Genomic DNA, 27,662 nt, shown 5'->3' on the forward strand with positions numbered 1-27,662 from the left:
TCACCTACACACTGTGGTCATACCTGGGGTCTGTGGGGCACCCCACTACAAACGGCGGGGAACAAGCCACTTTGGGTTTGGGCCTTTTGCCTCTTACTTCTTAGGAACGAGCCCAGGATTGGCCAGGGAGCACCTGCCCCACGGGGAGTGGGGAGTACACTTAGACTCACACGGGGACCGGCGCTGCGGAGCTTTGCTTGGGTTCTAGGCCACTGTGAAAACTGGATGAAAAACTGGAACCTCCTTCCTCCAAAATGCAGAGACCAAGATTTATGAGCCCCTGCCAGAGGTCCCAAATGAAGGAATAAACAAAAGTGCTGATGGGCATCTCTTCCAGGCTTTACTTGGATTGACTGAGGTGGTCAAGCCCCAGGTGAGCACATCACCCCTACTTGACAGAAAGAGAAGCTGAGGGTCAGAGGGGACCTTGCTGGTCTGAGGCTACAGAGGTGAGATTCAGGAGGCTGGGATTGGAACCCAGGTCAGATGAGTGGCAGGGGCTCTTTTCCTCCACACCATCCAGCCTCTGGCGAGTCTGGGTGCAGGTGCTCCCAGTGGGAGGAGGCTGTAGGTACAGGTGGGAGTAGGTGTGTGCAGGCGGGTACCCCAAGCCTGCAATAAGCCTTTCAACAGGGCTGGAATGCATTTCACAGAGTCCTCCATCCACGAGCCAAGGGTAGCTGCCATCAGAGACACATCTTAGGCTCAACTGGAGAGGCTGGCATCTGGGTGTCGTGAGCATCCTTGTGGTCAGCCCTGGCGGTCGAACCAGAGCCCTCAGTCCCAAGGGGCCTCGGGCAGGACACAGGTCAAGTCCCAAGCTGCGAGCACTCCCGTAGATGGATGTAGTGGGAACTCCAGCTAGCAGCCCTGGAAGGAGGGCAAGAACAGAAGCTTTGGAGCCGGTCTTACACGCTCAGTGCCGCACCAGGGGTTTTTCATGGATTCACGCGGCGTGTTTTTCTCACTAAAACCACACGAGGTGGGAATCGTTTGCGAGGCAGATACTGGGCCAAGGGAGGTTAGGTCATGGCGCCAGGGTCCTGCCCCTCCACCCTGATGCCACACTTGCTCCCATGCAGCTGCGCATGAGCAAACCCGAGTCCCTCTGCCCTGACCTTCCAACCAGCGGTGGACTGCCAGGCTTGGTGGGGTGTGGCTTGTGTTTGCTGCTTCCGGGTCCCTGTGCTGCCACGAGACTTCCTAACGTGGCTGCCTCTCCCCTGCCCCCTGGCCCTTGCGTGTGGGGCACAGAGCGGATGCATGGGGACGGCGGGAACGTGTCAACCTCAGGCTGGGGCACGGTGGGGGTGCCTGCGTTCCTCGCCCACCCGGCAGGAGCGCAGAAGCCGGAGCGGCTGTCCCCAGTCCCCAGGGCCCTGGAGCCACGTACCCTCTCGGTGCCAGCTCGCAGCTGAAGGGTTTGCTCCTCACTGTCGCTTTCACTGTCTTCCAGCTGCTCCAGGATCTCGTCCAACACCACAGACCGCTTTTTCTTCGGGGGCTCTGTGGGAGCCCAGATGGCAGGAGAGGAGGAAAAAACAGCCGAGAGGGGTGGGAGGCGGGAAGAGAGGAATGGCAGGAAGGGAGAGGGACCGGGATGAGCAAAATGGAGGGTAGGAGGTATAGGGAGGGAGGAGGGAGTCACAAGAGAGGGCACAAGGGACCAGAAGCCATCGAGGGAGAGAAAACACGAGAGGAGAGAGACACTGCCTGTTAGTCTCTGGCTTCACCGTGGGGCTGCCTCTCCTTGCCCCAGGAACTCTCCGGCTCTGCCCACCACCCCCTCCCCAACTTCTACCCGCAGAGGACAGGGCTCCATTTAGGAAGGGAGCCAGGAAGGCCCCCTCCCAGCAGCTCAGGGGGTAACAGGTCTCTGCCTGGCTTGCAGGGAGCAGAACACCTTCAGAGGGGATGGGTCAAAAGTGAGGGGGCCATCACTGGGGAAACAAGTAGAAGCTGCTCCGGCTTTCCTGGAGGTTATACATTCTTAACAGTAGAGTAAGCGGCTTGCTCAAAGATTCCAAAAGAAGCATGGAGGAAAGAACAATTAGAGGTAGCTTTGGAGAGGAGGGGCTATTTGACTTGGACTTTGAAGGACGCATAGGAGTTCTCTGTGAGAAGAGGGGACGGGGATGTGGATGACAGCACAAACAGAAGGCACGGTGGGCTCAGCAATACATGGTCGCTCTGAGCCCCAAACACTACGGAGGATGCATTGTGTGCTACAGCTCTCCTCCTCTCAGCAGTCCCACAGGGACGTGCTAGGACTGCCTCCTGCAGGGGAGGGAACCAAGCTGCAGACAGGTAAGTCTAAGGTTACTCAGCCACACGTGGAGGCAGGATTCGAAACCAAGCAACACCAGGGCCACAGTGTTCCCACTTCCTATGAAAGTCTCCAGGGCTGGCGCGAGAATGCCAGGGAGGTAGTGAGGGTGGCAGGAGAAGGTGAGCTGGGCCCTCGGTCTTCCCAGGAGGGATGTGGTGGGGGGAGACCGGCTCAGGCCTGGCCTGTCTAACCTCTCACGGTCGGCCTCAGTCCCAGAGAATGCGGACTTGTTCAGAGGCAGCTGCAGACAGGATGTCCCAATCCCGTCCTCAAACAACACCTCCTCTGTGAAGTCCTCAGGGAGACAACCGCCCTGTGATCCTTTGCCTCCGACTCCCCACTAGGCTGGAGCTCCCAAGGGCATGTCTCTCACGAGGGTCTCTCCAGAGTCTGGCCTGGCCCCTGGCCCTGACAGGAAGAATCTTGGGCCTGTTGTATAGAGTCCTAGGCTAGTGACTTGGACTCTCTGGGCCTGTTTCTTCACCTTGTTCCTCCCAAAGCGACAGGGCACTGACCCTGTCTCATCTTCTCCATGGCTACCTGCCTGATCCAAGACATTCACCTGAATTCCTGCTCCTGCCATCCCCACAGGGCTGCCTGAGCGATCCTTCTAGAACAGGTGCTACTGCTTGGGGTCTCAGGCTCCTACGGCTTTGCAAGCAAGGAGAGGGAATTCTCTAGTCCTCTGGGTGCCATTGCTTGAGCTGGCCACTCCGGGCTGGTACACTGCATGCACACCACAGGACCTTGGCACCTGCAGGTCCCAGAGGACCCTGTAGTGAAGCCCCAGCTCCCGTGCCCCCTCCTCCTCTGACCCCGCCACCTGCTTTGGGGCACTTCTTACTGCTGACATCGCGGCGGTCATTTCTTTGTTTGGGAACAGAGCTGTCCCGTTCACTGCCGTGTCCCTGCCTCAGTGCACAGCCTGGCACCTAGTGGGTGCTCACTAACGTCTGCCCGATGAAGGGAGAAGCAAATGGAGCAGGAAGGGGGGGACACAGTAAGGCTGGGGACGCTGTGGGGGGCTGCCCGCCGCCCAGGAGCCCCCGGGCCTGGCAGCTGTACCCATCATTGTTAGTCATGGAAAGGGAGAGAGGGTGGGATGGGCTGGGGGTGGAGGCTGCAGCCCGTGGCTCAGACGCACATTTCCTCTCCTTGCTGCCTCCTCGATGCTCCTGGTTTCCTTAGAATCGCAGGCTCTGGAGGTGCACAATGGCCTTTGGAAATTGAATTTGTGGGCAGGTAATGGGAGCCGAGAAATAGAAGAACAGCAAAATAGGGCCTGTGGGCCTGTCACAGATGCCTCCTCCTAGTTACTAACAATGGGAGTGCGAGCTCCTGGGCTGGCGGGCCCCCGCTCTCCTGGGCCAGGCTGGCCCAGGCTCCAAGGGCTGGCTGGTGGCGGCCAGCACAGCCGCTGCAGTGGAGCTGCGGGCCTCACCTCCAGAGCTTCTCTAACTCCGAGGCACCAGCACAGGAGCCGGTTTCTGCCTATGCATCCTAGGGCTCGAGCTTTCCATCACTTCTGCACCCCGAACACCCCCCACCTCCACTGCCGCCCTCTGGTCCCAGTCCTCGGCATCTCTGGCCTGCAGGATGGTGGGAGCTTCCTCTGCCCTCCCTCCCAGAGTCCGCTCTCAAGGGGCACCCAGAGGGATCAGAACCTGTGGCTCCTTTGTCTCAGCCCTCAGTGGGGCCATCTCCTCTCCCCTGGGGGAAAAGCTGAAGCCAGCAGGAGGGCCACCAGGCCACCCAGGTGAGCCCCTTCTTGGTTTCTGGCACCCCCCTCTCCCACCTCCGGGCCTCGCATTTGCTGTTCCCTCTGCCTGGAGCGCTCCTCCTGCAGGTGGGGGACTCGCCTCTTCAGGGAGGTCTCCCTCCTCTCCTTGTTTAAGACCACAAGGCTCCCAGAGCCCCTGCCCACATTCCTCTACAGCATCGACCGACCGTTCAGCTCCCTGTCTGCCTCTCCCACTGGAATGCTGGCTCCAGGAGGAAGGGGTTTTGGTCTGCATTGTCACTGCTGTCCCCCCAAGGCCTGGAATGGCGTGGGGCACACAGCAGATGCTCAGTAAGTACCTGCTGACTGAAAGGACGGATGGCAGGGACAGATGAGATCAAAGAGTTCAGGTTGCTGAAGGACACACAGAAGCAGGGACTGGACCAAAAGCAGTCTTTAACCACCTTTGTTCATGTTTTCATCCCCTCACAGCAGAGGCTGGGCAGTGCCCGCTCTGGGCTGGGCCTGGTATGAATGGGACAGCCCCCATCTAGGCTGTTCCTGGACCACTGAGGGGTGATGGAGAAGAAGCCGGACAACCACAACCCAGGGCAGGATCAGCGCTGTGATGGGGAGGCACCTGCTCCATGTGGGCTATCAGGGCAGCTTCCTGGAGGAGGGGACAATGTAAACATGGCCAGAACCCAGCCTGACTCTCAGCTCTGGCCCTCTCACCCCACTGTGCAAGTCTTGCCACTGGCAGGTGGTTGTGCCCATAGCTTCAGAGCATCTCCCACCCTCCCAACCAGTGGGCACCTCCCAACCTCAGCCCCGGCCCCAGGGACACCAGCCACGTTCAGTTTGCTTGGGAGCTGGCCTCACTGTTTTAAAGACTTGTGAACCAGCTCTTCCGCGTCTTTGTCTGGAATGTCAGCCCTGCCCTTGGCTGCCCTCCCCCGAGTCACCTGAATACCAAACATCCTGTGACACAGCCACCCATGGCTGGGTTCCAGTCCTATGCTCCCCTCCCTGGTGGTGGGACCTTCACCCCTCCGAGCCTCGGCTCCCCATCCTGGGACAAGCAGGAGGCCCCGGAGCAATGGACACAGGATGGGACACAGAGCTGCTGTTCCTGCACCTCTCCACACAGGGCATCTCCAGGGCCCAGCTCGCCTGGAGGGCCTGCTCCTGGATGCTTCTGCTCTCTGGATGTCCCCAGGACCACACTGGCCCCAGCTTGCCAGACTGAGCTCTGTGCTTTTGTGCTGAATGTAAGAACGAACGAATGAAGGACTGAATGAATGAATGAGTCCTAGGGCACTGAGGTGGATAATCTTTGAGAAACAGCACTGCTGTGGTTGGGACAGCAATACAACAAACAGGGGTGGGGTTGGGAGGCACCCGAGAGGTCATCTGGCTGGGGAAACCAGAGGGTGGAGTCTCAGGAACCCTTTGCAGGAGGGGGCGTTGCCACCCCTACTACACAGCTGGGGACACGGAGGTGCAGGGCGAGGTGCACAGCCCAGGGCCCCTGGCTAACACACGGCAGCCCCCGGCTGCTGCCCTGGCCTGTCTCACTTGCTAGCGTTGTCTCACACATGCTTGCAACGGCTCTCGGGGGCCCTGATTCGGGGTGGGGGGTGCGGGTGTGACTGCACGGTCACACACACTTGGCTTTGGCACTTGCCCAGTATGCAGCCTTGGGTGGGGCCCGGACCCAGTGAGGCTCACTCCCTCGTGCATAAAATGTGGGGTGGGGGGCGGACAGGGCTGTTCCTCCACCCTTCCCCTTCTCTGTGGCCACCACCTGCTGACCCGCAGGCCCAGACGTAAGGAGGCCTTTCCTTTTGCCTGGAGCAGTTATGGGCTCCTCTTCCCAGCGAAGCCTCTCCGGGGACCCCCCACCTGTCCTCAACACTTAGCATACAGGCTCAGGAACGCAGGCATGGGCACATATGCCCCACCGCTGGCCAGCCTTTTGCTGCCTCCGTCTCCTTGCCTGTAATGTGGGGTCACGGGCAGAATTAATGGAGGCAAAAGAGCAATGACTGGCACCTGGTTAGACCCCGGTCCGTGGTGGACAGACCAACATCTCTGCCGCTCTAACTCCCATCAGAGATGTGGACTCAATGTCTCACTTTGCTATTAGGCCAGGGGGCGTCACTGGGGCAGGGACTGTCAGAGGATAGCCAATACCTAGTAGGTGATCCATGAGCAGTTGTTAGGTAAATGAATACAATGATTTGGTTTGTAAAGGCTGAAAGGGTACGGTACCCATTTCCCACCCCAGGTTGGAAAACGGAGGCCCAGGGGGATCCCCGGACCCCTGGCGGGGTGAGGAGTGCACAAAGTAGGTCAGCGAGGGGCTCACTCCCTAGCCTTGGAGATCAGACAATTCAAGGTCCCAGCTCTGCCACCTAATGGCTCAGTGACCTTGGGTAAGTCACTTCAGCTCCTCAGGTCTCGGCTTCATCTGTGCGTGGGGGCTGAGGACAGGACCCGTCTCCTGGGGCAGCCGTGAGCATCAGTGAGTCTGTGCTCGGAGCCCAGTACACCAAGGGCTCGGCGCTCGGGGCCATGACTGCTCTGGTTGGCCTGGCTCAGGCCGGGCCCCCGACCGCCCCCCCAGGGGATGCGTCAGGCCCGAGTCCCCACCACGTGACACCCAGCAGCCCCCGCCGGCCCTGTCTGCGCATGGAGCACCCTGCTTGCAGGGAACAGCTGCTGAAATCCCACTTCTTCGACATCAAAAGCCTCAGTGGGTTTTCACCAAACAAACATAATGCAGAACTGGAGAAAGGTGTAAAATAAATAAACGAAACAAGCTGTGCATTTTCTTTCAGCATTACAGCTGCACCCGAAGATAAACAACAAGTGAATGTCACCAAACATCAATACCCGAGAAATTAACTTGACAAAAAACTCAGCCGTCCCCCAACAACCCCCCAGTCCTGCCCCCCTCCCCGCCCCCCCTCCAACCACCATTTTGCATTTCTGGAGTTCCCATCTAATGATTTTATTTTTCAATTAATTCCTTGACAGAATGCCAGCCCGCGTCTCTCTCCCGGCCCTGGCTGGCGCTGTCGCCCTGCATGGAAGGCAAAAGCGGGCAGACGGAAAGGCGCGAGTGGGTGGGCGGGGAGCTGCCGGAGGACGGGAGAACGCGCCTCGTGGGGTTTTGTTCCAGAGGCAGAAGGCTGAGGACGGGCGGGCAGGGCGGGGGGCAAGGGAATTCTGAAAGGACCTGAGAGGAGCGGGCGCCAGGCTGCCAGGATCAGAGCCCGCGGCTCCCCGCTGGGCCACCTGGGGCCGGGAGCCTCACCTCTCTGTGCTCTGTCCCCGCACCTGCTGAATGGTACCCCGCGTGGACGGCGCGGGGGGCTCCGGGAGGGTAAAGGCGCTTAAGTTTTTACAGCAGCGCCTGGCGCACTGTAAGCGCGGTGAAGGTTGGCGGATCTTACGGTCCCCTGATGGGACGCTGTCACCGGATGCAGGCAGGTCACTTCTCTCTCTTTTAAAATGGGGGCGGCAATACCAGCCCTGGACAAACATAGGAGCCGCTGTGGGTGCCCCATCCTGGTGGCCACCCACAGCATTAGCGCGCGGCTCTGGGACACATCAATGGCTTTCCCTGGCCACGGGGGCATGTGCAGCCCTGGCACGGGGCCGGCTGGAAGCGTTGGGTACATAAGCTCCCTCAGAGGAATCCTCCACCAGTGAGGGTGGACACATGTCCCAGCTCCCTGGACTCCCGGGGGGATAGCTCTGAGGTGTATACGACACAGATCTTGGGGAGCCCTGGTGGGCTGAGCCCCAGAGACCCCTGGGACTGGGTCCCTCGCCTCCTTCCGGTTCCTCGCCTCCTTCCGGTTCCTCATGCACTTCCCGGGTTCACCTCCTAGGTGATCTGATCGGTACCCGAGTCCACGTCTTGGGGTCTGCCCCTGGGAAATCCACCACACTGGGATACCATGTCTGTGGGTGACCAAATGGGAGGAAGCCTCACACGTGACAGGCCCCTGGTAGAGTGTCTGGATTTGCTGACATGATTTAAGATTTAAAAAGCTAGTTACTAATATGCCAAAAAAAGGGAGATGCTACCTAAGAGTCTGCTGCATGTCTAGTTTCTCCAGAAAATGGATGACTCAGCCACAAAGAGCCCGTGGCCCCACCTGAAGGTGAGCATATACTCTGTGCCAGACCTGGTGCTCGGGATGCAGCTGTGAAGAACACTCTACAGGATGTTCTGAACCACCAGCCATGGTGGCCACGTTGGGACCCCAGAGTGGGCAGGGCCCAGGCACCTGCTGGCTTGGGGCAGCAGGCTGGGTGTGTACTGGGAGAAATCCCATGAGCTGTGTGAGATTATCATCCCATTTGTCAGATGGATAAGCAGCGGATCTAGGGAAGTCACGTGACCACACTTCCCCCTTCCCTGTGCCCCGATACACTAGTGAGGCCTAGGGTCCTGTGGCTCAGCGGCCAGGCTTGCAGTAGAGACACTGGCATAGCCCCTTTAGGAAATAGCTCCCAGCAGAAAAGGTGTGAAACAGAGGCCCCACGGTACCCACCAACCTGCAGTAGTGGCATTCTCGAGGCCAGTGGTTCTCTACCCAACTGCCTAAGAGAATCATCGAGAAACCACTGAAGCCGGTGATGAGAATGGTCTGGGGTGGGCCACTGGTTACTGAGACTGATGCCCATTGCCTTTATTAATCACCAGTGCTATGGGCTTCTGGCTTGCTGTGAAGCAGGAGCCTGCGTGCAGCTTGGTGGGTGGCCCTCACACTGCGTTCCAGGCAGCTGGCCTGGAAGCTCCCCATCCACAGGGCCTGGATTATGGTGGATTTAGCCCATCGTAGGGCTCTGGGGCCGGGCTAAGCCTGGGGGCTTTCAGGCTCCGTCCTGCATGTGTTTGCATTAGTTACAGATGCTGGAGGGGCCGGTGCAGGCTGGGGAGGACAGAGAGTGGCCAGGTGAAGGTGACTCATTGCGGGGAAACAAAGGAAAAGGAAGAGGACCTGCTGGAAGGGATCCCCCTCTCCTCTGCCTCAGGCCTAGAGGGATCTTTCCATTTCTAGTAGTGGCTTGATGGGCATTAGCTTCTGGCCCCCTCTTCCTGACACAGCCCTGGGTTGGGAGTAGAGACTGGAAGGGAAGCCTTCAGGGGGCCACGGTGGAGGGAAGTCTGTATCCAATCTGTAAGTGTGGGGGCCTCAAGCAGCCAGGCAGGCACGGGAGGGAGACTATAGGGTGGGCTGCAGACTGGCAACTCAGCCCCACCTGCCCTACAGGCACACAGAACCAAGGTGGTCAGACCTGATTTTTCCAGAGGCCAGAAGCTCGACTTCTGGATCAAATCTTCTGATAGCAAAAGAGTGGCAACTCATGAAAAAAAAAAAAAAAATCCCAAACCCCACTTGTCCATATTTTCCATGCAAAATAAAGATCTGTGGCTGAGCTCAGTTGATGGCTCACCTGTGCAGCCTCTGATTTATTATCTCTCTCCCCTCTGTCTACAGAACCCTACCGGTTCCACTTGTGGCCGTGAAGCAGTAACAAAAACCTCCCTGTCTGTCTGTTTTTCTTGGGTTTCTTCGGACTAGGCCAACCGACAATTCAGAAGCAAAATCGGCCACCCCCTGCCACCAGCCACAACCCTGGAGGGAAGTCCACCCTCCTCCTGCTCCTATTTCTAGCACTCTGGTCCCCAGGTCCCTGAACCCCTGACCAATCCGGGCCCAGCCCCTTCCCCTCCCAAGTCGCTCTGAAATTTTCCTTCTGTCAGTTTAATTCTGTGATCGATGAGGAAGAGCAGGAGAAATGGCCCGGCACAGCTGGTTTCCCCGTTAGCCCTAGCAGGGATTCCTGGCCTCGCTGGCGACGGCTGAGTGAAATGTTTGCGGAACGCAGAGAACACAAGTCAATAACAATTTAGCTGGATTGGGAGCAAGTACCTTCCCCGCACGGACAGCCACTCCCGGGGGAAGGGGAAGAGAGTGTGCAGGATATTGCTGAAGCGCTTGGAAATATTTCCAAAACAGCACTCCAAGAGGCTCGGGGCGTGAGGCCGGAAGGAGGGAGGAGGAGGTGACCTGGAGACACCTGCTCCCGCCGGCCCCAGGCCCCTGCAGCCTCCCCAGCACCTCCGCAGGGGGAGACGTTCGGCTGTCTGAACGTGGATCCCTCCCTCCTGCCAGCCATTTGCACCCTTGCTGGCAGCTGCCGCCTAGGAGCTGCCTGACCAAAACAATTCCTGCTTCTCCGTGTGTCTTCGCGACACTCTGCCTCCGCCCGCTGGGATGGCTGGGGGCACGTGAGAAAAGAGCTGGTCTCCCGGCCAATTTCAACCTCTCTCCAGGTGCCACCCACCAACACGGCTGGGAGCAGGCTGAAGAACAAAACACACCAGCCCGGCCAGGGAAGGCCGCGCACTTCCAAGAGGGCAGGGGTAAAACGGCTCCTCCGTCCCTCCGGTCCCCACAGTGGCAGTTGGGACAGCTCCCCGCGCCCCCTTCTGCCTCCTGATGGGGCGGTCTCCATGCCCCTGGAGGAAGGGCTGCCTGCTTCCGCGAAGCCTTAAGGAGGGAACGAGAGGCACCCAAATGGAGGAATAAAAATGAGGTGAGGGGAGCTTACAGGAACCTTCTGTCTTCAGGGAGCTGGAAAGATCCACAGCAAAGGGATATTTTGAATAATAAATTCTGCGACTTCACATACTTGCTTGAACTTTCCCGACTGTGATTTTTAAAGCCCGATGATTATGTTTTCATGGCCAAGATCAAGAAGGCATATTTGCAAGGGCTGGCGTGGGGATAACGGGCTCTCCTGGTCCCCGATCTTTTGAAAATGTGCCGTCCTATGAATGATTAAGTTATGGAGGGGGGGGGGTTGGTGAACTGTTGCAGGCTTTAAATATCATCTGTATGCTGATGACTTCCAAATTTATATCTCAGCCCAGACTTCGCCCCTGAGCTCCGAACTCATAGATTTATCTGCTTGACATCCCGCGGGGAGTCCTAATAGGTGTCTCAAACCCCATGTGCCCCCCCACCCCAGCCCCCACCTGCTTTTTCCCAGCTTCCTAGGCTTCATCATCACGAGGCACCACCATCCTCTGAGTGGCTCTGAGCAGAAATCTCCACACTGGCCTTAATTTCCCTCATGCCTTCCAGAACAAATTAGGCCGGCTCTACTAAAGGTAGAGCCCATAGGATCAATCCACCTGCTTCTCTCCATCCCCACACGGTCTTTATCCCCACCCAAGCCACTGCCCCTGCTTGCTGGGAGGATGGCGATGGGACTCCTACCTCCATTCTTATCCCTCTACGATGCACACCCCCACATAACAGGGAGGAAGAGGTCTGACAGTGTAAATCAGGCCACCATACTGATCTCTGAGGGAACTTCCTGCTTTACATTGAATAAAAGCCAGGCTCCCTGCCTCTAGGCCCCACAAGGAGCCCTACTGGCCTCTCTCCAGCTTTGTTTCCTAGTATTCTCCACCCTGAACAGTTCTCTAGCCACGATGGCCTGCTATGACCATGCTCCTGCCCCAGGGCCTTTGCACCTGCGGGTCTCTGTGCCGGGAATGCTACCCCCCACCCCCCCATTCTTTGGCTGGCTGGCTTTCTTCCTCCTATCACAAAAATACTGACTCCTTGGAAAGACTTTTTCTAGGTCAGGCCTGTGCCAAGAGTAGGGGAAAATCTCTCTACTCCTCCCACCCCTGAGGAACATCTTGCCATTCTTTCCCATTTCCTCCACAGGGCTTGCTGTCATCCTAACATTGTTATTTACTTTTTCTTCTTTGTCATCTGCCTCTCCTCGTCAAATAACAGCTCCACGAGGGCAGGGGTCTTCTCTTTGGTTCACTGCTTTATCCTCAGGGCTGAGTAAAGCTTGATCATTGATTTGTGCTCAATGCAGACTTAAGCACATGAATGAATGAATCGAGTAAACGAGGGGCAGAGTAATAGGGCCTCCTTCCCAGGGAAAGCTGGAGTTCTTGAGCTGAGCACTACAGCTGGGGGGTGATGGTGAGGGTGTGGCTATGATACTTCTAGAGCTGTACACTCTCTAGAGAAAGGAGGAGTCATGGTAGGAGGAATTAGCTGCCCCCATGGCTTTTAGATGAAATAAGGCAGGCATCTCAGGAGCCCCAGGGGCTGTAAACTTTTTCTGTACGTGGTGAGGCAGTAAATAGTTTTGGCTTTGCAGGCCACAGGGTCTCTGCTGCAGCCACTCTGTTCTTCCCTTGCAGTGTGAGCATGCAGCCGTACCGGCCACATGAACAAACGGGGATGGCTGTGTGCCAAAAAACCCTTTATTTACAAAGGAAGGCTGCAGGCTGGATCTGGCTCTGGTTTGCAACTGCTGACCCATCTGGATTGGGAGGCCAGGTCCGATAAAAGGGGGATGATTTGGGATTTGGGGGCCTCTGTGGATACAGTGCATGGTGAGATAAGGTTATCTGTTCTGCAGTGTGCAGAGCTGTGTGTCCTCTGGCAATTCACTAGACCTCTCTGGGTCTCAGTTTGCACCTCAGAAAGATAGGAATGGCACTTTTCTCCAGGGAGCGAGGAGGCCAAAATGGGACTGTGTACTCAGAACCCCTTGGCAGTGCTCCCTGCATGGAGCAGGTCCTCCACACAGCCCTCTCTCCCCTCTTCTCTTATCCCTGACTTGGCTCTTAATAAGAAGTCACATGGCTGCCCCTTTCAGACTGGTGGTGTGTCTAGGCTCAAAGTGGTAAGAGCTGGTTTTAGGCCAAGCAGGACTCCAGGGCTGGCTGCACGTCTGGCTAACCGTGGGATCTGAGGCATGCTGTCCAGCTTCCCTGTGCCCCAGCCTCCCTCCTGTGGGGTGACAGTGAGGAGGAACTGAACTGGCTCTCACATAGTGGCTGGTACGGATGAGATGCTCGGTCAGAATGGGCCATTCCGATGTTTGTCTATCCGCCACACAGACAGTTTAGGAGTCTACCCTGTGCCAGACGCAAGACCGCACAGGGGATGTGGAGAGGGCCCCAGGCCCTGGAGGGTAGAGCCTTATGGGGCGAAGAGACATCAGACAATTGCACACATGAACAAAGTGGCAGGATGACCAAGCGAGGGGCGTGAGGGGGAAATGGAGAAGACAGGGGTGGGTTATGAGGGAAAGGGCCGATCTCTGATGCTCTGGCTGAGGCCTGCGGGCATGGAGGGTCAGGGGTCGGGCTGTCAGGTCAAGGGCGCTGGCAATCAGGCCCCTTCCCTGCCTGGTTCCCACCAGTGCCTGGCTGGGGGCGGGCAGCAGGTGCTTCGATGCTAGTGACCGACCCGGACAGGCACCCGTGTGCACCCAGACAGAGCAGATCTCCCTCCCCGGCCTGGCCCAGCTCGGGCGGGGGAGGCACTGCTGCCAGCCGCTTGCCATGCCGGTCATGTCTCTGTTCCCAGCTCTGGAGGTGAAAGGTGCAACCGCTAACCACAGCCCATCAGTCCTCCCAGCTGGAATAAGACAACGGCGGGAAGCAGAGCCGCGCTCCCGGCCAAATAAAAGCCTGTTTGCCCAGGCCTCCCTGGCTGTGCGGGCTCTGAAAAAGAGGGTTCTGCGGGCGGATTGCTTCTCTACCATTATATTCTTTCGGTGCCACTCGCGGGTACCGCGGCCTGCCGAGGCCCTGAAAGCTTCTCGATGCCTCGACCCTGCTGGTTTGTAACACGCTCAGGAAGAAAAGGACACAGCCAGTGGCCGACTTTCCTCTTTCTTCCCTCCTTGCTCTCTCTTTTCACCCTCCCACACGCGAGGCACTGAAGAATAGCACTTCACCTACCAGGCTTCAAGGTGCAGTGGGGAAAGCTGGTTCTGGGCGGGAGGGGAGGCAGGGGCGGGCCAGGGGCGAGGGGAAAGCGGCCATCCTGCTACTCTCTTTAAAGTATCTCTGTCTGACATCAAGGTCTTAGACATGGGGCAACTTTTCCAAAGATTTTCAGAGGCCTGCTCTTCGTTGTTCAATTTGATGGGTCTATCGTAGGCTAATGTAATATCTTGCCATCTTACAGGGACAATGGAGAGGATGAAGGCTTCCAGAGGGTGGGGAGGCTGGGTGGTTTAAATCAAGCTTCTCTGGCTGCCAATACAGGAGCCTAGGTGAGTGGCGAGCACCAGACCGGGCACTGAGCACATTGAGCTCCCACGCCCAAGTTGGAAGGCAAGGGATCACAAGTGCCGTCTCCTCAGCGAGGAATCCTCCTCTTCCTCACTGCCACTGTGTACTAAGTGCCTACTATGTGCCGGGCACAGGGACATAGACAAGGGAGCTCAAGACAGGGGAGACGAGATGGCATCCAGAGTCAGATGCAAATGCACTGTCTTGAGCGCTGCCCACGTGGTGGGCATATTCATTCTCTCACGCACAGACACATGCATGCACACGTACATACACATGCACTCAGTTATTGCTTATAAAAGCCAGGGCTCAAAAAAAAAAAAAAAAAAAAAAAAAGCCAGGGCTCTTCTTTTGTCTATTCCTTGTGCTGGGCACACCTTCTCTCAGCCTGGCTTGACTGGAATGCAAGGTCAGCAAGGTGCTCATGGCAGCCCAAAGAACAGGATGAGTAACATCTGTTGCACACTCACTTGTGCCAGGAGCATTACAGGCATTGCCTCCTTAAGGCCCGTGATTCCCCAGAGGAGGTGAGTGCCCTTGTCCCACCGTACAGATGACAAAGCTGAGGCCAAGCACCTTGTCCCAGGTCCCAGAGCACCAGGGACACACGCTGGAGTAAATGGAAAGGGCACTGGTGCACACCTGCTGAAACAAAGACTCAGTCCAGCAGGATGACTAAAAGGCCAGGCCTTACTCCTGACAGAGCCGCCAGTAACTGGGTGCCTCTTTGGGCAAGTTATTATCCTCCCTGTGCCTCAATTTATTCATCTGTGAAACTGAAGACAACGTCCGTATTTACTTCTTTGGATTCTGCAGGATTAATAGCTGTGACAGCCCGAGGATGACACCTGGCACAGAGTAAGGTTTAACAGATGAAAGTTGTTATAGTGGTGATAATAATAATCAGTGTTATCTGGCCGGAACCGTACGCGGAGCTGTCCACCTTAACCTAGGCTCGTCAGGGACCACGGCTGGAGACAGGGGCCAGTGGGCTCTGGGCTGGCCAGCAGGCTTCGTGCCTGGCCCTGCTGAATGGCTGAGACGCCTGCCTGTCATTCCCACATTCCACAGGCGGCCCTTTGTCGTGGCCTCGGGGGCTCAGGCTGGGCAAATGGGGCTGGGGCCTCCACCTGAGATCTGAGTGCCTTCCTGGCAGAGCTCGGGGTGGAGGGAGGCCACTGGGCATGGGTCCCACCTGCCCTCAGAGTCTGCCAGAGCCCTAGAAGCGCTGAACAATACAGATTTCAACACAAATGAACTGGGTATTTTTCACCACAGGGAAGGGGCAGAGTGGGGGGAAAGGGTCCAGCCAGGAGAGCAGAAGGCTAGCAGCCCTATCCTGAACATTCTGGGTGGTGGGGGCACTTCCCTTTCCTGAAGAGCACTGACAGACAATGGGGTGGGTGGGTCAGAGGGACTGCTGGCTCCAGAGCACCTGTCCTGCGCTCACTTGTCTACCCCCCGCCCCAGGGTCCAGCTAAGGTGGGAAGGACAGATGGAGCTGTTGCCCTGAGTACGGGGGCTTTAGCAGAACTGTACAAGTTGGAACTGGCTTCCCCTGCTCACTGCCTGCATGACCCCCGGCAAGTTACTTCCTCTCCATGAGCCTCCTCCCTTCATCTGTAAAATGGGAAGGCACACACCCTCTACCTCCTGGGAGTGCCCCCTAGGGGAGTGCCCTGTGGGTCAAAAAACCAAAACAGAAGCTCCTGCTGCTTTAGTTACTGCACAGTTCATCTTCAGGACAATTCTCTAAGGCAGTGCCTTTGTGAGTCTTCTTGATTGGTAAAAGGGGAGACAGTGGCCCAGAGGGCCCAGTGTCTCCTCCCTGACAGCAGGGAAACAACAGAAACCAGGTCTCCTTGATTACAAGGTCAACGAGCTTTCTCCTAAAGCCAACCTTTTGGGGACCAGGAGCTTACAGAAAATCTGATGACAATAGATTCTCTTGCCAGACAAGTATATGCACACGTGTGCGCGCCCGCGTGCACACACACACACTGGATGACACATTCCTGGGTGTTCATAGCTCCTTTGAGGCCAGTCCTAAACTAGGATCCACGAAGACAAGGTTTCACATATTCTAGGGTACAAATCCCTGTGTCTTATCTTGCTGTGTTCTGGAGAGAGCTTTCTTTTGTTTTCACAGGATTATCATATGTTTCTTTGGGAAAGAGTGCTGTGAAACACAACTGGGAATTAGTTTGCTCTCAGGCTGCCTGTCGCCTCTTCATGACCCAGACAGGTGAGGCCAGTGTAGAGGTTTGACATGTGGGTGGGTACCTAAGAGACCCCTCCAGATAGGAGGCATCCCCTCCAAACCAGATACTTAGGCCCTCAGCAAACCCAGCCAGCTCTATCCCAGCCACACATCCTGCTGTTCACGGGCACCATGTGCTGGATATTCCCTAGTGCCACCAGATCCATCCTCTGTCCTGCTGTCCCTTGGAAGGTGTCACCTGGCCCTCAGTGGGTCAATGGGAGACCCAGAGGAGAGCAGAGGTAGGAGGGAGCTGCAGGCTCGTCACTTGCTTTGGTGAGTTCTCTGGCATTGCTGTTTCCCTCTATACCAGGGGACTGAGTAGCTGTTGGCAGGCGCTGCTCTCGATGGACCCACAAAGACATCATTTCCTCCCCCCCGCTGCCCCTATAGGCCCTGGGGAGGGGGTTGGGAGACTGCTCCTTACTGCTGCTCACCTCTGGCCCCCACCCTCCCCTCTGCATTTACAGGCTCTTCCCGACAACCACTGGGGTAAATTCTGTTCCCTGGTGGGACCCTGCCTATCTTCCCTTGGTGCTGGGAGGGTCTGATAGCACCTGCTTCCACACACTCAGTTATAGCTCAGAGCTCATGACCCCTTCTAGAACCCGAGCAGGCAATGTTCATCCAGGAGGACTTAGAGGCAGTCCAAACACAGAGCTGGGCTGACCCTCCAAATTGACCTTGGGGCCTTCATCTCACCTTGTACCTGAGCTTCCCTGTCAGCAGGGACACCGTAACGTGCACACCACAGGGCCTTCTATGAGGACACACCACATCAGTTTCAAGGGGCCACATGACATTTTCCAGCACCATCTATTATTCATCCCCTCCACTTCTTGAAGGGACCCAGGAGAGTCTACATCAGGGTCTGGATGAGTCAGGACGAAGGAAATACAGGAAACACACACCCCAGAGCTAATAAAGGCCCCAAACTTCTGGAAAATAGCATTTCCTAATGTCACACAGTACAGGGCAGTGGGTGGGATGAGAGGCTCCTGAGCTGGCCTGGGGTTCAAATCTGCCACTTTCCAGCCACATGACCATGGGCAGTGCCTCAGTTTCTCTGTCTGTAGAATGGAGACGGCAGCGCTTAGAGCCACTACTGCTATTCTGAGGCTGAGACAGTACAGGTCATATACTGAGGATGGCCCTGGCACAGAGCGAATCCTTAGTAAACAGTAGTCGTCACATGTCACTTCAGTGCTTGGCCTCAGTTCTCCATCCGTAAAATGAGGCTTCTCATGGGTGCCTGGGCAGCTCAATCGGTTAAGTGTCTGCCTTTGGCTCAGGTCATGATCTCAGGGTCCTGGGATCAAGGCCCACATTGGGATCCCCACTCAGTGTGGGAGTCTGCTTCTCACTCTGCCTCTGTCCCTCCTCCCCCATGACCTCTCTCAAATAAGTAAAATCTTAAAAAAAAAAAAAGAAATGGGGGCTGACCATGCCCATCTCGTCGGGCTAGTGGGGAGCTCATAGGAAGATGAGTGGAAGTAAGCTACTACCTGTATTACTGCCGTGACTGCACCTGCCCTGCGTGGGCCTTGGGCTGCGGCTGTGGGAGACGGCCCATCCCATAGAAATACTCCTGGCTGAGTCTTCCCACTGGGGTGAAGCAATAATGCTGTCTCTGGAACTCAATTTATTGAAGGGGGCTTCTCTCTGATGCAGGGCAGAACTGCTGAGACTGCACGCTGCCGGCCCCGGGGGTGGGCGGTGGGGAGGAGTGGGCACAGTCCCTTACATAAACATTTGCCGACCGGTGCATTTGGGCCTGTCAATGGCTGTCGATACGGACAGGTTCCCTTTCTGCGTGTCAGGATTCGGGGACCTATTGAGTTGTAAGCTGGTAACTATGTGCTCAGTCCCGATTTCTCTGGTTTCTTGTGTTCTGATTTCTTTGCTCCTATCTTCCCCAGCCTTAGACTGAGGGCCTGGCCATGCCAGACACTGTGCCAGGCATGGGGGCCCAGAGAGGAACCCGAGGATATGGTCTCCGTGCTGGGAAAGACATCAGTCCAGCGAGGATAAAACCATATTCAACTAAATTAGGACATGGCAGGGAAGTAGAGGGATGGAGGTGGGAAAGCAGAGGATGAGCCACTACAGATATGTAAGGAGGTGGCAGAAAAGGGGAGGGCCTCCCAGAGGAGGTGTCATTTGAGCTAGGCCTTCATGGCTGAATAGGTACTGCCCGGTTAAAAAAACCTGGAGGGCAGAGCATTCTGAGCAGAAAAAGTATACACCAGAAGACACAGAACACCACGTGGCATTGGGAGAGGTCTGGTGAGACTATGCTGGGACAGGCCACTGGAGTGGGCCAGGGGGTATTCTGAACGGTTTTTCAGGCTGGGCTGCAGTCCTGTCTTTGCAGCTCCTAGAACACCTAAGGGGGATGCAGTGTTGCATCCCAGAGACACTGCTCGGGAGCCCCATGTGCTAGCCCAGAGTAAGACCAGCGAGGCCCAACTGGGAAACTCCTAGCCCCATAGGGCCACCTCCTCCACGGGTTCTCCTGAGCTGCTGCATGACTGGAGTGGTGGTGGTGGAGGACCGGGTGTCACTGGCAGGACAGTAAGTGATCATGTACTGGCTCTAGGCTCCATCCCTATGTGGACGAGTGGGGGAGCGTGGGGGAGGGTGGGCGTCATCACCAACACCCCTAGACTGTCCCCAGGTGACAATGCTGGTCCCCTGATACCTAGTGGCAAGGGCAGCAGTGGCAGGTGCTTGGGGTAACTGGTCCATCCAGGAAATCCTCCGAGGGCTGTGAACCCTCCAGTTGTCCCTGGGACTGCTGGGTGAAGGAAGGCACCTACCACCTAAGACCCCAGAGCAGCCATGGCTGATGCTGTGGGTGAGACTATGGAGCCCCCTCACCAAGCCTGGCTTTCCCAGGCAGGCAGGAGGAATGGACACATTCCCAGCTGGGCAAGGCTACTTCCTGGGCACCCGTCACTAAGCCCTCAGGATCCTAAGTGGGTAGGAGGCCAGCAGCTGCCCCTTTACTGCCTGGCCTGAATGCCTTGTGAGATGCATGGAAGAGGTGTGGAGATGGGACTGAAGTTCAAACATCCCTCGATGTCTTCAGCACGAGGGTGCCTACAGGGAGGGGCAGTGGGGGGCACCTGTCACACCTTCCACATGCTCAGTTGGGGCTTTCCCTCATCCCCACCTACCTGACTTCCCAGCAACTTGCTGGGAAGGATGAGGCCCCTTGTGAGCCGGCCCCCCACTCTCTCCACTTTATCTGTTCTAGCCACGCTGGCTTCTCCTTTCTCCACATGCCACAGTTAAGGTCCCCACGGCTCAGGCAGCCCTTTTGTGGGCACAAACATCATGTCTGCAAGGAGGCCTTTCTAGACCACTAGCACAAAGAGTGTACCAAGCTTCTTCCACCCACACCCCTAGTGCTAGAACCAAGCAGGTGCTCACTGAGTTTTCTGGGGATGGACTGAGTAACTGGGGAGGCCATGTGATGCCACCAAAGTGTATAAGAGGTGGAGTCAGGTCTTGTGACCATGAGGCCCCCAGCAGGGAGTGGATGACCCTCAAACCCAGTCACCGAGGACGGTCCAGCAAAGAGGTGGTAGAGGATGGGGTTTCAGTGCAAGTGACCCCCTAGACTGGCCACTGCGACCCAGACAGAAAGTGCCAGGTAGAGGGGGCAACTGGACGTGAGCTGTGGTCTTGGGTGGTAGTGCCAGCTAGCCAGCCACCTGGCGGGATGGAAGGCGAGGGACAGAGCAGGGGAAGGGATAAACACCCTGACTCCAGTCTCCTCCTCTTCCCAATTTCCTGCCGGGCCTCCCAATGACCCAGTCCAGCCAGAAGCCACAGGGCATGGAGGCTACACCAGTGTCATCCACACAGGTCAGCCTCTCCATGTTAAGTGGGGAGAGGAGAGCGGAAAACAGATCTAGGAGGCAGATGGAGGGCACTGGGCACGCACTGGGAGGAGACAGGGCATCAGGCAGCCCGTCCTGACAAGGACAGTCCTCCAGGGAGCCCTGGGGCACTTACCGTGGAAGTGCTCGGCTGTCTTCCGCCGCAGGGCCTGCAGGCTCACCTCGGAGTCGGCCCACTCCAGGACCAGTCTGCGGCCGTACAGGTGGGTGCTGTGACACAGGGCCTGGAAGGCTCTCTTGGGGAGCATGGGCAGGATATAAAAGTGCGAGTTAGTGGAGACCTGCTCAGACACTGCATCCTGTCACCCTCCCACCTGCCGGCCCCTCAAGCTCAAAGGCCAGGCTCTGGCCCTTGTGACACCTGCTCTCTAGTGAGGGCGTGGGAGATGTTGGGCACTTTGTCCAATTAGTGGGTTACGTTCCCAGGGAAAGAGCTGCAAGTGACCGTGCTGTCAATATATCTGCAGTAACTGGTGCCCGGGCCAGCTGCCGTCCTCTCTCCCATGCTGTGTCCTGTCTGGGGAGGGCCACCCCATTGGTCTGTTCGCCTCCCACTGTGCCATCAGGGGCAACGCCACGTGAGAAAGCTGAGCTGTGTCAGGGCTCGTGATGGCCATGCAGGGCCCTCACTGTTGGCTGGTGGCTCTGTCCCCCACCTCTCTGCCTTTAGCACACTCCTTCCTCTTGCTCTCTGCGGCGCCTGGCCTGGTGAGGTCTGCCCACCCCTCCCTCGGGGGTTTGGTGCCACTTTGCTGAGATAGAACCCATCAGGCATGCAGGGCACCCACTTGAAATACACAGTGCACGGTTTTTCAGGATATTTAGAGTTGTGCAGCCATCACCAGGACAAGTTCAGAGCACTTCATCATTATCCTCCTCCCAAAGGAAACCCCACACTTTGATGTGGCCACTCCACACCCTTGCCCCAGTCCCCAACCAGGACTAGTCTGCTGTCACTTTGGATTTGCCTGTTGTGGACATTTTATGTGAATGGAACCATGCAGTTCTGGCAAGTTCCCTCTCCAGCATCGCTGGGGCCCAAGCTAAGTGGTGCTGCCCAGGGGCTCTTCCTGCAGCTCCCCTGGGGTACAAAGACACTATGTGCTTAGACTCTGGAGCCACCATGTCTGGGCAGGGTGGGCCCTGCACATCTTCGCTTTGAGACCTTGAGCAAGTTCATGAATCTCTCTGGCCTCAGTTTCCTCGTTCATGAAATGGGAATGTTAATGGTGCTCCAATCTAAGGGTTCACAGGGGATGAGAGTTAACACGGAATGTGCCTACGATAGTGTGTGGGCACATAGTAAGCGCCCAATACATGCTAGCTCTCGTCCTGGTTGTACTGTTACTGCAGACAGTTCCTTTCTCTCAGCAGAGGCCTCGGGTCAGCAGTGGGTATGGGCAGGGCTAGTCAGGGATGCTCATCAGCAATGGAGGCAAAGCTGGCTAATGGTGGCGTCTTCATCCGTGCTTCTGGGCTGCAGCCAGCACCATGCGGTATGAGAAGAGGGGCCGTGGGGCATGTCCCTCTTGCTCCCTCCATGCTGCAAGGAGGCACCATGGGACCAGCAGAGCTCCACACTGAAAATGATCCACTTCTGGCCCTTTGCTACAGTGTGACCATTACAGGCTGGACCATGTGCCCCCAGAGAATGGGTGTTGGAATCCACACCCCTGGTACCTCGGGTTGTGACCCTCTTTGGAACTAGGTCCTTGCAGGTGTAGTCAAACTCAGGTGAGGGGATACTGGAGGAGGTGGGCCCCCTAACCCACTATGACTGTGGCCTTGTGAGAGACAGCCACGTGAAGACAGATGCAGGGTGGCTGCCCCATGGGGACAGAGGAATGCTGCTGTCACGGGAAGCTGGGAGAGGCGGGGAACAGACTTCCCTCAAAAGGAACCCAACACTCTCACGCCCTTGATCTTGGACTCCTCGCCTTGAGTACCATGAAATCATCAGTTACAGTTGGTTTCAGCCATGTAACCTGTGGTACTTTGTTACGGCAGCTGGGATGACCCTGGGCAAGCCAGGTGCCCTACTGGGACCCTCAGTCTCCTCTTCTGTAAAAGGGGGCCAATTGTGGGATGAACATCCACCAAACCCCATGGGTAGCCCATGGCTGCTGTTCCATACACAACTGCATCTGAAAAGCACTGGTGGGAGGTAGGTGGGACATGCATCTTTAAAAACTAGACCTGTGGCCAAATTGAAGAAATGCTTTGTGCTCAGCTGTGCTTTTTCTGAGAAGGGCCAGGTGCAGGAAACTTTTTCTCCCCCACCCCCCTTTTTTTAACTTTAATTTAAAAAACTCTTTCTGACTGCCAGCAGAGCCTCTGCATTTTTTCCATGCGGATATAAAAATGCATCTGGACTCCGAGCCGAAATGGCCCATTCAGAGCTTTAAAACACACGCGTTCTCAGCTGGCACGGCAGAGAAACAGCCTGACTGGGGGAGCTGGGGTTTTAAGATGGGGGGAGAACAGCCAGTCGGGAGTCTGGCGTGGCGGGTATTCCGTCCTGGTGCTGGGGTCCCTGAGGAGCTGCGGTCCCGGGGATGCAGATGGGTGGGGGCGGCTGTGAGGCTGCATCTGGTGGCGGCTGAGTGGCAGAGAGAAGTGAGGAAAGTGGGCCTGGGAGGTGGGCCCAGGCAAGATGCCCCGACCCTGGCCTTCTCCTGCGTGCACCTTCAAGCTGGCATTTCCTCCCAACTCCTGAAACCCTGTACTCCGTTGCTGTGCCTCACAAAGTCTGGAGACAACTCTGTTCCCTGTAGGAGTTGCTAAAAACTCCCTCTCCTGCCATTCCTCTGACATCAACCCTTCCAAATTCTCATCTCCTCTTTGGAAGAGCTTTGGAAGTGGCACAGACATAAAGACTGGGGGCTCTGGACCTTGGCTACGTTGGTTCGAATCCCCTACTGTATCACTTACAAGCTGTGTGAGCTTGGGCAGGCTGCTTAACCTTTCTGGGACTCATTTCCTTGAGTGGAAAGAATGGATAGGAGAAGCCCATGAACTGCAAAGTGTGCCACTTGCAGCACTATTGGCTGTTATTGTTGTGGATGCCACCCGTTCCCTTTATGCCACCAAAGAGCAGGACCAGTATTTTGGTGGGACATGAAAGCTGTTGTGGATTTGGTGTTGGAGAGTAGCTCATGGTTCTCCAAAGATAGCAGGACTACCATCCCTAGTTCCAGTCCCCTCTGGGTGATAGGAGACCAGTCCCCACTGCCTCAGTAGTTGCAATGGAGCAGCTTCAAACTGTCATAGGCAGCAGAGACAGGGACTCGAGGCTAGGATTGGCCTTGGACAATCCAGAGTGATCACACTTTACTAAAAGAGCCTGATGGGAGCTTGTTATATTTGGGGGATCCAAAGAGGCAGGGGAGTGAGTGAGGAGGAGGACCTTAAGGGGCTTTCAGGCTCACGCAGGAGACACAGAAAGTTCCAAGCACAGCAGAGAAAACATGCAGCCCTGGCATCTATGGCCTGGGGCCTGCCAGTAGCTTTCTCCCTGGCCTCTGTGCTTACTGAGATCCATGCCACCCCCACCCACCCCCCCGAGAGTTCTGAACCTCAGCTGTAGGTGCAGCTTAACTCTGCCAAATGGACTCTCAGGGCCTTGTTTCATCTTGGGATGTTTGGGGGTCAGCGCAATGTGGGTATCTCAGAAGAAGCGGGGAGTCAGGCGTTCCTAGCCTGGTGCTTCTCTCCAAAGCCTACTTCTGCTGCCTGTTTTCCTCTCTTGGAATGAAAGGGCCTTCTTCTTCCCACAGATTATGGATCTCCTGGGTTGGAACTCTGAGCACTTGACCCCAACCTACTCAAGAGAACAAGCATTATTCTCTCTCATCTCAGTGAAAGGAATACAGGCACTGGTCAAGGTCCCTACACACGTGAACTTCCTTCTCGCTTTTCCTTTTAGACCTTGTATGTTCCATCCCTGGGCCTCTGTAACATGCTTTGGCCTTGGAAGAGCTCCCTTGAAAAGCTGACCTGCTGGTGGCCCAGGGCACAGCCTGCTCTCCTCGCACAGACTACAGCCAGGTGCCCTCCCTGAGGCCCACGCATGTAGCCTCCATCCCAGAACCTGCTTGTGTGCTGGCCCCCTTGGCTCAGTGTGGAACCTTGCTCAGGACAGAATGTGCCCAGGGAATACGGCAGCTCCCCCTTACCTATGGGGGATACGTTCCAGGACCCCAGTAGAGTAGGCTATTTGCTGACCCAGATGGCTGCCCAAGGTCCCTCTGCTTTGACCTGGGATAGACAGACTTCTCACTTCAGGCAGCAGGTCTCAGGGCCTGGCCCCACTCAGAGAACTGAGGCGGACTAAGGCGAGCTCAGGCAGGTCTGGCTGGAGTACAGGCTAGCCATTATCTAGTTTCCTGGCTTGGCTGTCCTAGAATCACACCCCCTTGACCTCCTCTGACCTGAGCTGCCAACTGTGGGCATGGAGAGCCCAAGCCTCTGGCTGCTCTTCCGCAAATCCTCCTCTACCCCCAACCCCCACCTCCCAAAAAGGGAATCTACGAAGGTAGACAGGGAATGACAGCCACCGGCTACACTGTGACCAGGCCTGGCAGTCATCTTTCCATAACAGGGAAGGTGCTGGAAGGTGGCCAGCGCAGCACTGGCCTGACCTTTCTGCAGCTCTCCCTGGAGATAGACCTCTTCCTCCTAGCAACAAAAGTCGACTCAATGCCCTTGGCAGGACTCCCATCCCAAGGGCCATGGCTCCCAGCCTGGACCCGAGGACAGGACTCCTGTCTTTAGAAGTCCAGGCACTTCTTGGCCCCTTCTGCACTGTCTTGCAGAGTGGGAGGGCTGTATCTCTCAGCAGACATCAAGTGCACCTGAGCATGGACAAGTGCAACCCATGCCAAGCCATCTGTGCCCCCAATGCCTGGAGTAAGTGTGACCTAAGATGGCCAAGAATGACCATGTGTGCCCGGGAGCTGAAGGAAGGGAATGGGAGCACTGGGCCCTGGCTGGGACTGTTGGGGGCTTGGCTCCTTCTCTCTGCTGAGGGGGTTGAAAAACGTGGGGCCTGTGCTTCTGGGAGGAGGCTCTGTGTCTCTCTGGGCAGCATCCCGTGCTAAGGGGCACATCCTTTCCGTAACGGCTTCAGGCTCCAAGGGGGACACACAGTGGGGCCCTGCTGCTTTCTGGCCTTGGGATCCGACGAGGAACTTCTCTGCAAGTGGGGGCCCTCTGACCTCTCGTGGCTCCCAGGCAGAATAAATAAGACACAACGATTCATTTATCCCCCACTGCCCGGCACATGCTAAGAGCCTGAATCCTAGGACCTGTTATTGCCACAGGCAGGATAGTTTTTAAAGAGTTATTAGAGTGGTCCCGGAAGGAAGAGAGTTGTCCCACTCCGCTACCTTGTCACCTTTCCTGGGTAACGTGTCCTGACTGCCTGATAACTCTGAAGTGAGGACACTGGAGCCTAAGTCCCTCCTTCAGGGGCAGAGGCCTGGATGGAGGGACAGGGTGAGCGAAGGGCTACCTTGTGGCGCTGCTTATACCCTGATGATGAACAATGCACACTTGTGGGTCTGAGGAGAGTGGCTTGTCCTGACCCTGGCTTCTCGGCCCCTAAATGTGTTGGCGGAGCCCAAATCCCTAAGCAAGGCTCAGGATCCAACACACTTTCTTTCACCCCTGGGTACTAATGATGGGAAGCAGGTAGACACAGGCCTGAGTGTATGTACATAACACACCTGCCTGAACAGAAAAATGGGGGCAAAACCCCAATTTTCAAGTTTGCTTCCAGTTCACATTTCTAGAGATGAAAAATATCTGATGGCCAGGCGGCAGCCCTGACCCCCGGGGCTCCAGCACATGCAGCTGCCGCCCCTTCTCTGGTGCCTGTGCCACGGCCTGGGCCTAGCCCTGCATCCTCACAGTTGCCTCATGGGGCAGTATTATTTCCAACGTGGAGATGGATGAGTAATCTGGGGCTTGGAGGTACAAAGCCCCTCATCTGCATCTCATGGCCTCCTCATTTCCACGGGGTGATGGCCCCTGTGGATCCCGCTGCACTCCCACAGGCCCCATGGAGACAGTGCTCTACTCCCTTCTTACACTCAATTAAGCAAACATGTGTTGAGCGCACACCACTGATAATCTGATGGTGATCATCGTTTACAGGGCAGGCAAAACAGCCCAGCCCTGCACTGGCCACACCGGGCACCTGGCACGGAGGTGGCCATCACTGCATTGAGCAGCCCTGGTTCCCTTATGGTCTGCTGTCTCCACAAAGGTGCTGGTTTCAGCAGAGCCCACAAGGTGACAGCTTGAATGCGGCCAGCCCCATGGGAGCCCTCTACAAACCCCTCAGCAGCACCCCAACCATGGGGTGGGGGTGGGGGGGCTCAGGCCATGTGTCCACCACCTACTCCCCGGCCCCTCCCCTGGCATGGTGCAGAAGCGAGAAATGGAAGGGACACATGAGCTGGTTCGACCCCACAATTAAAGCCGCGGTTGTTTACCACAGTGAGAACAGCTCTGCCTGCCAACACCAGCCGCCATCACGTCTCCCTACTGCCGGCTCCCCCCAAGTGTTTATTTAAGCCAACACATTGCTCTGCTAATTGGATAACATTCCATGTGAAAATAGACCTTTTAAAACAACAGCAGCGGCGGCAAATAAAAACAGCTGCAACTGCAAAAGTACAAAGGCACGGCGGGCTCGGGAAGGAAAAATTAAAGGCGCATGCATGGGAAAAAAAATTAATATTCTGGTTTCCGGGCTGCAAGTCTATTCTTTCCATCCTTTCCCTTCTGGGCCACCCTTCTTTTCCTCCTCTGGGAAAAGAGAGAGGAGGTGGCGGCTGTGTAACAGAACCCCAGTGGCTACTGGTGGCCCCTCTGAGGCTAGGCTGTGGTCAGGCTGGGGAGGGCTAGAAGTCGATACATGTGCTGGTGGGGCTGATCTGGGGTGCTCACTCCTTCTTTGTGTGTGTGTGTGTGTGTGTGCTCACTTCAGCCTGGGCATGCTCCCAAGAGATGCTCTGCCCCCTACCCCCACCAAAATGTCTCTAACTGGCAAGTCCTCTCTGCTGGGTGCTGGGGCGGGGGCGGTGGCAGGGGTGCTGGAGAGAGGAGAGGCTGGCGCTCTGTGTAAGCAAGTGAACGAGGAGGGAGAGCTTGGACATGTGGGGTTCGGTCTCTGGTTGGCAGGCAGGCCGGCCGGCTCTGCCCAGTCCTGGCTGCTTGACCCCGGGCCAGTGACTTCACCCCTTGGAGCCTCAGTTCCCCAGGTATCAAATGCCACCTGCCACTTT

General features: G+C 56.6%; 1 protein-coding gene across 1 annotated transcript in view; it reads right to left on the reverse strand.

The window, feature by feature from the left end:
* Positions 1-318: 318 nt before the first annotated feature.
* RBM19 (RNA binding motif protein 19) overlaps positions 319-27,662 on the reverse strand; it is a 122,981-nt gene continuing 95,637 nt past the window's right edge. The window contains exons 23-25 of the mRNA XM_072802635.1: positions 20,486-20,606; positions 1,394-1,506; positions 319-870 (exon numbers count right to left, since the gene is read on the reverse strand). Of these exons, the coding sequence (XP_072658736.1) occupies positions 862-870; positions 1,394-1,506; positions 20,486-20,606 (243 nt within the window). The 3' untranslated portion in view covers positions 319-861. The remainder of the gene's footprint in view (positions 871-1,393; positions 1,507-20,485; positions 20,607-27,662) is intronic.

Source organism: Canis lupus, chromosome 27 (assembly GCF_048164855.1).
Source record: "Canis lupus baileyi chromosome 27, mCanLup2.hap1, whole genome shotgun sequence".
In the NCBI taxonomy this organism is placed as follows: domain Eukaryota; kingdom Metazoa; phylum Chordata; class Mammalia; order Carnivora; family Canidae; genus Canis; species Canis lupus.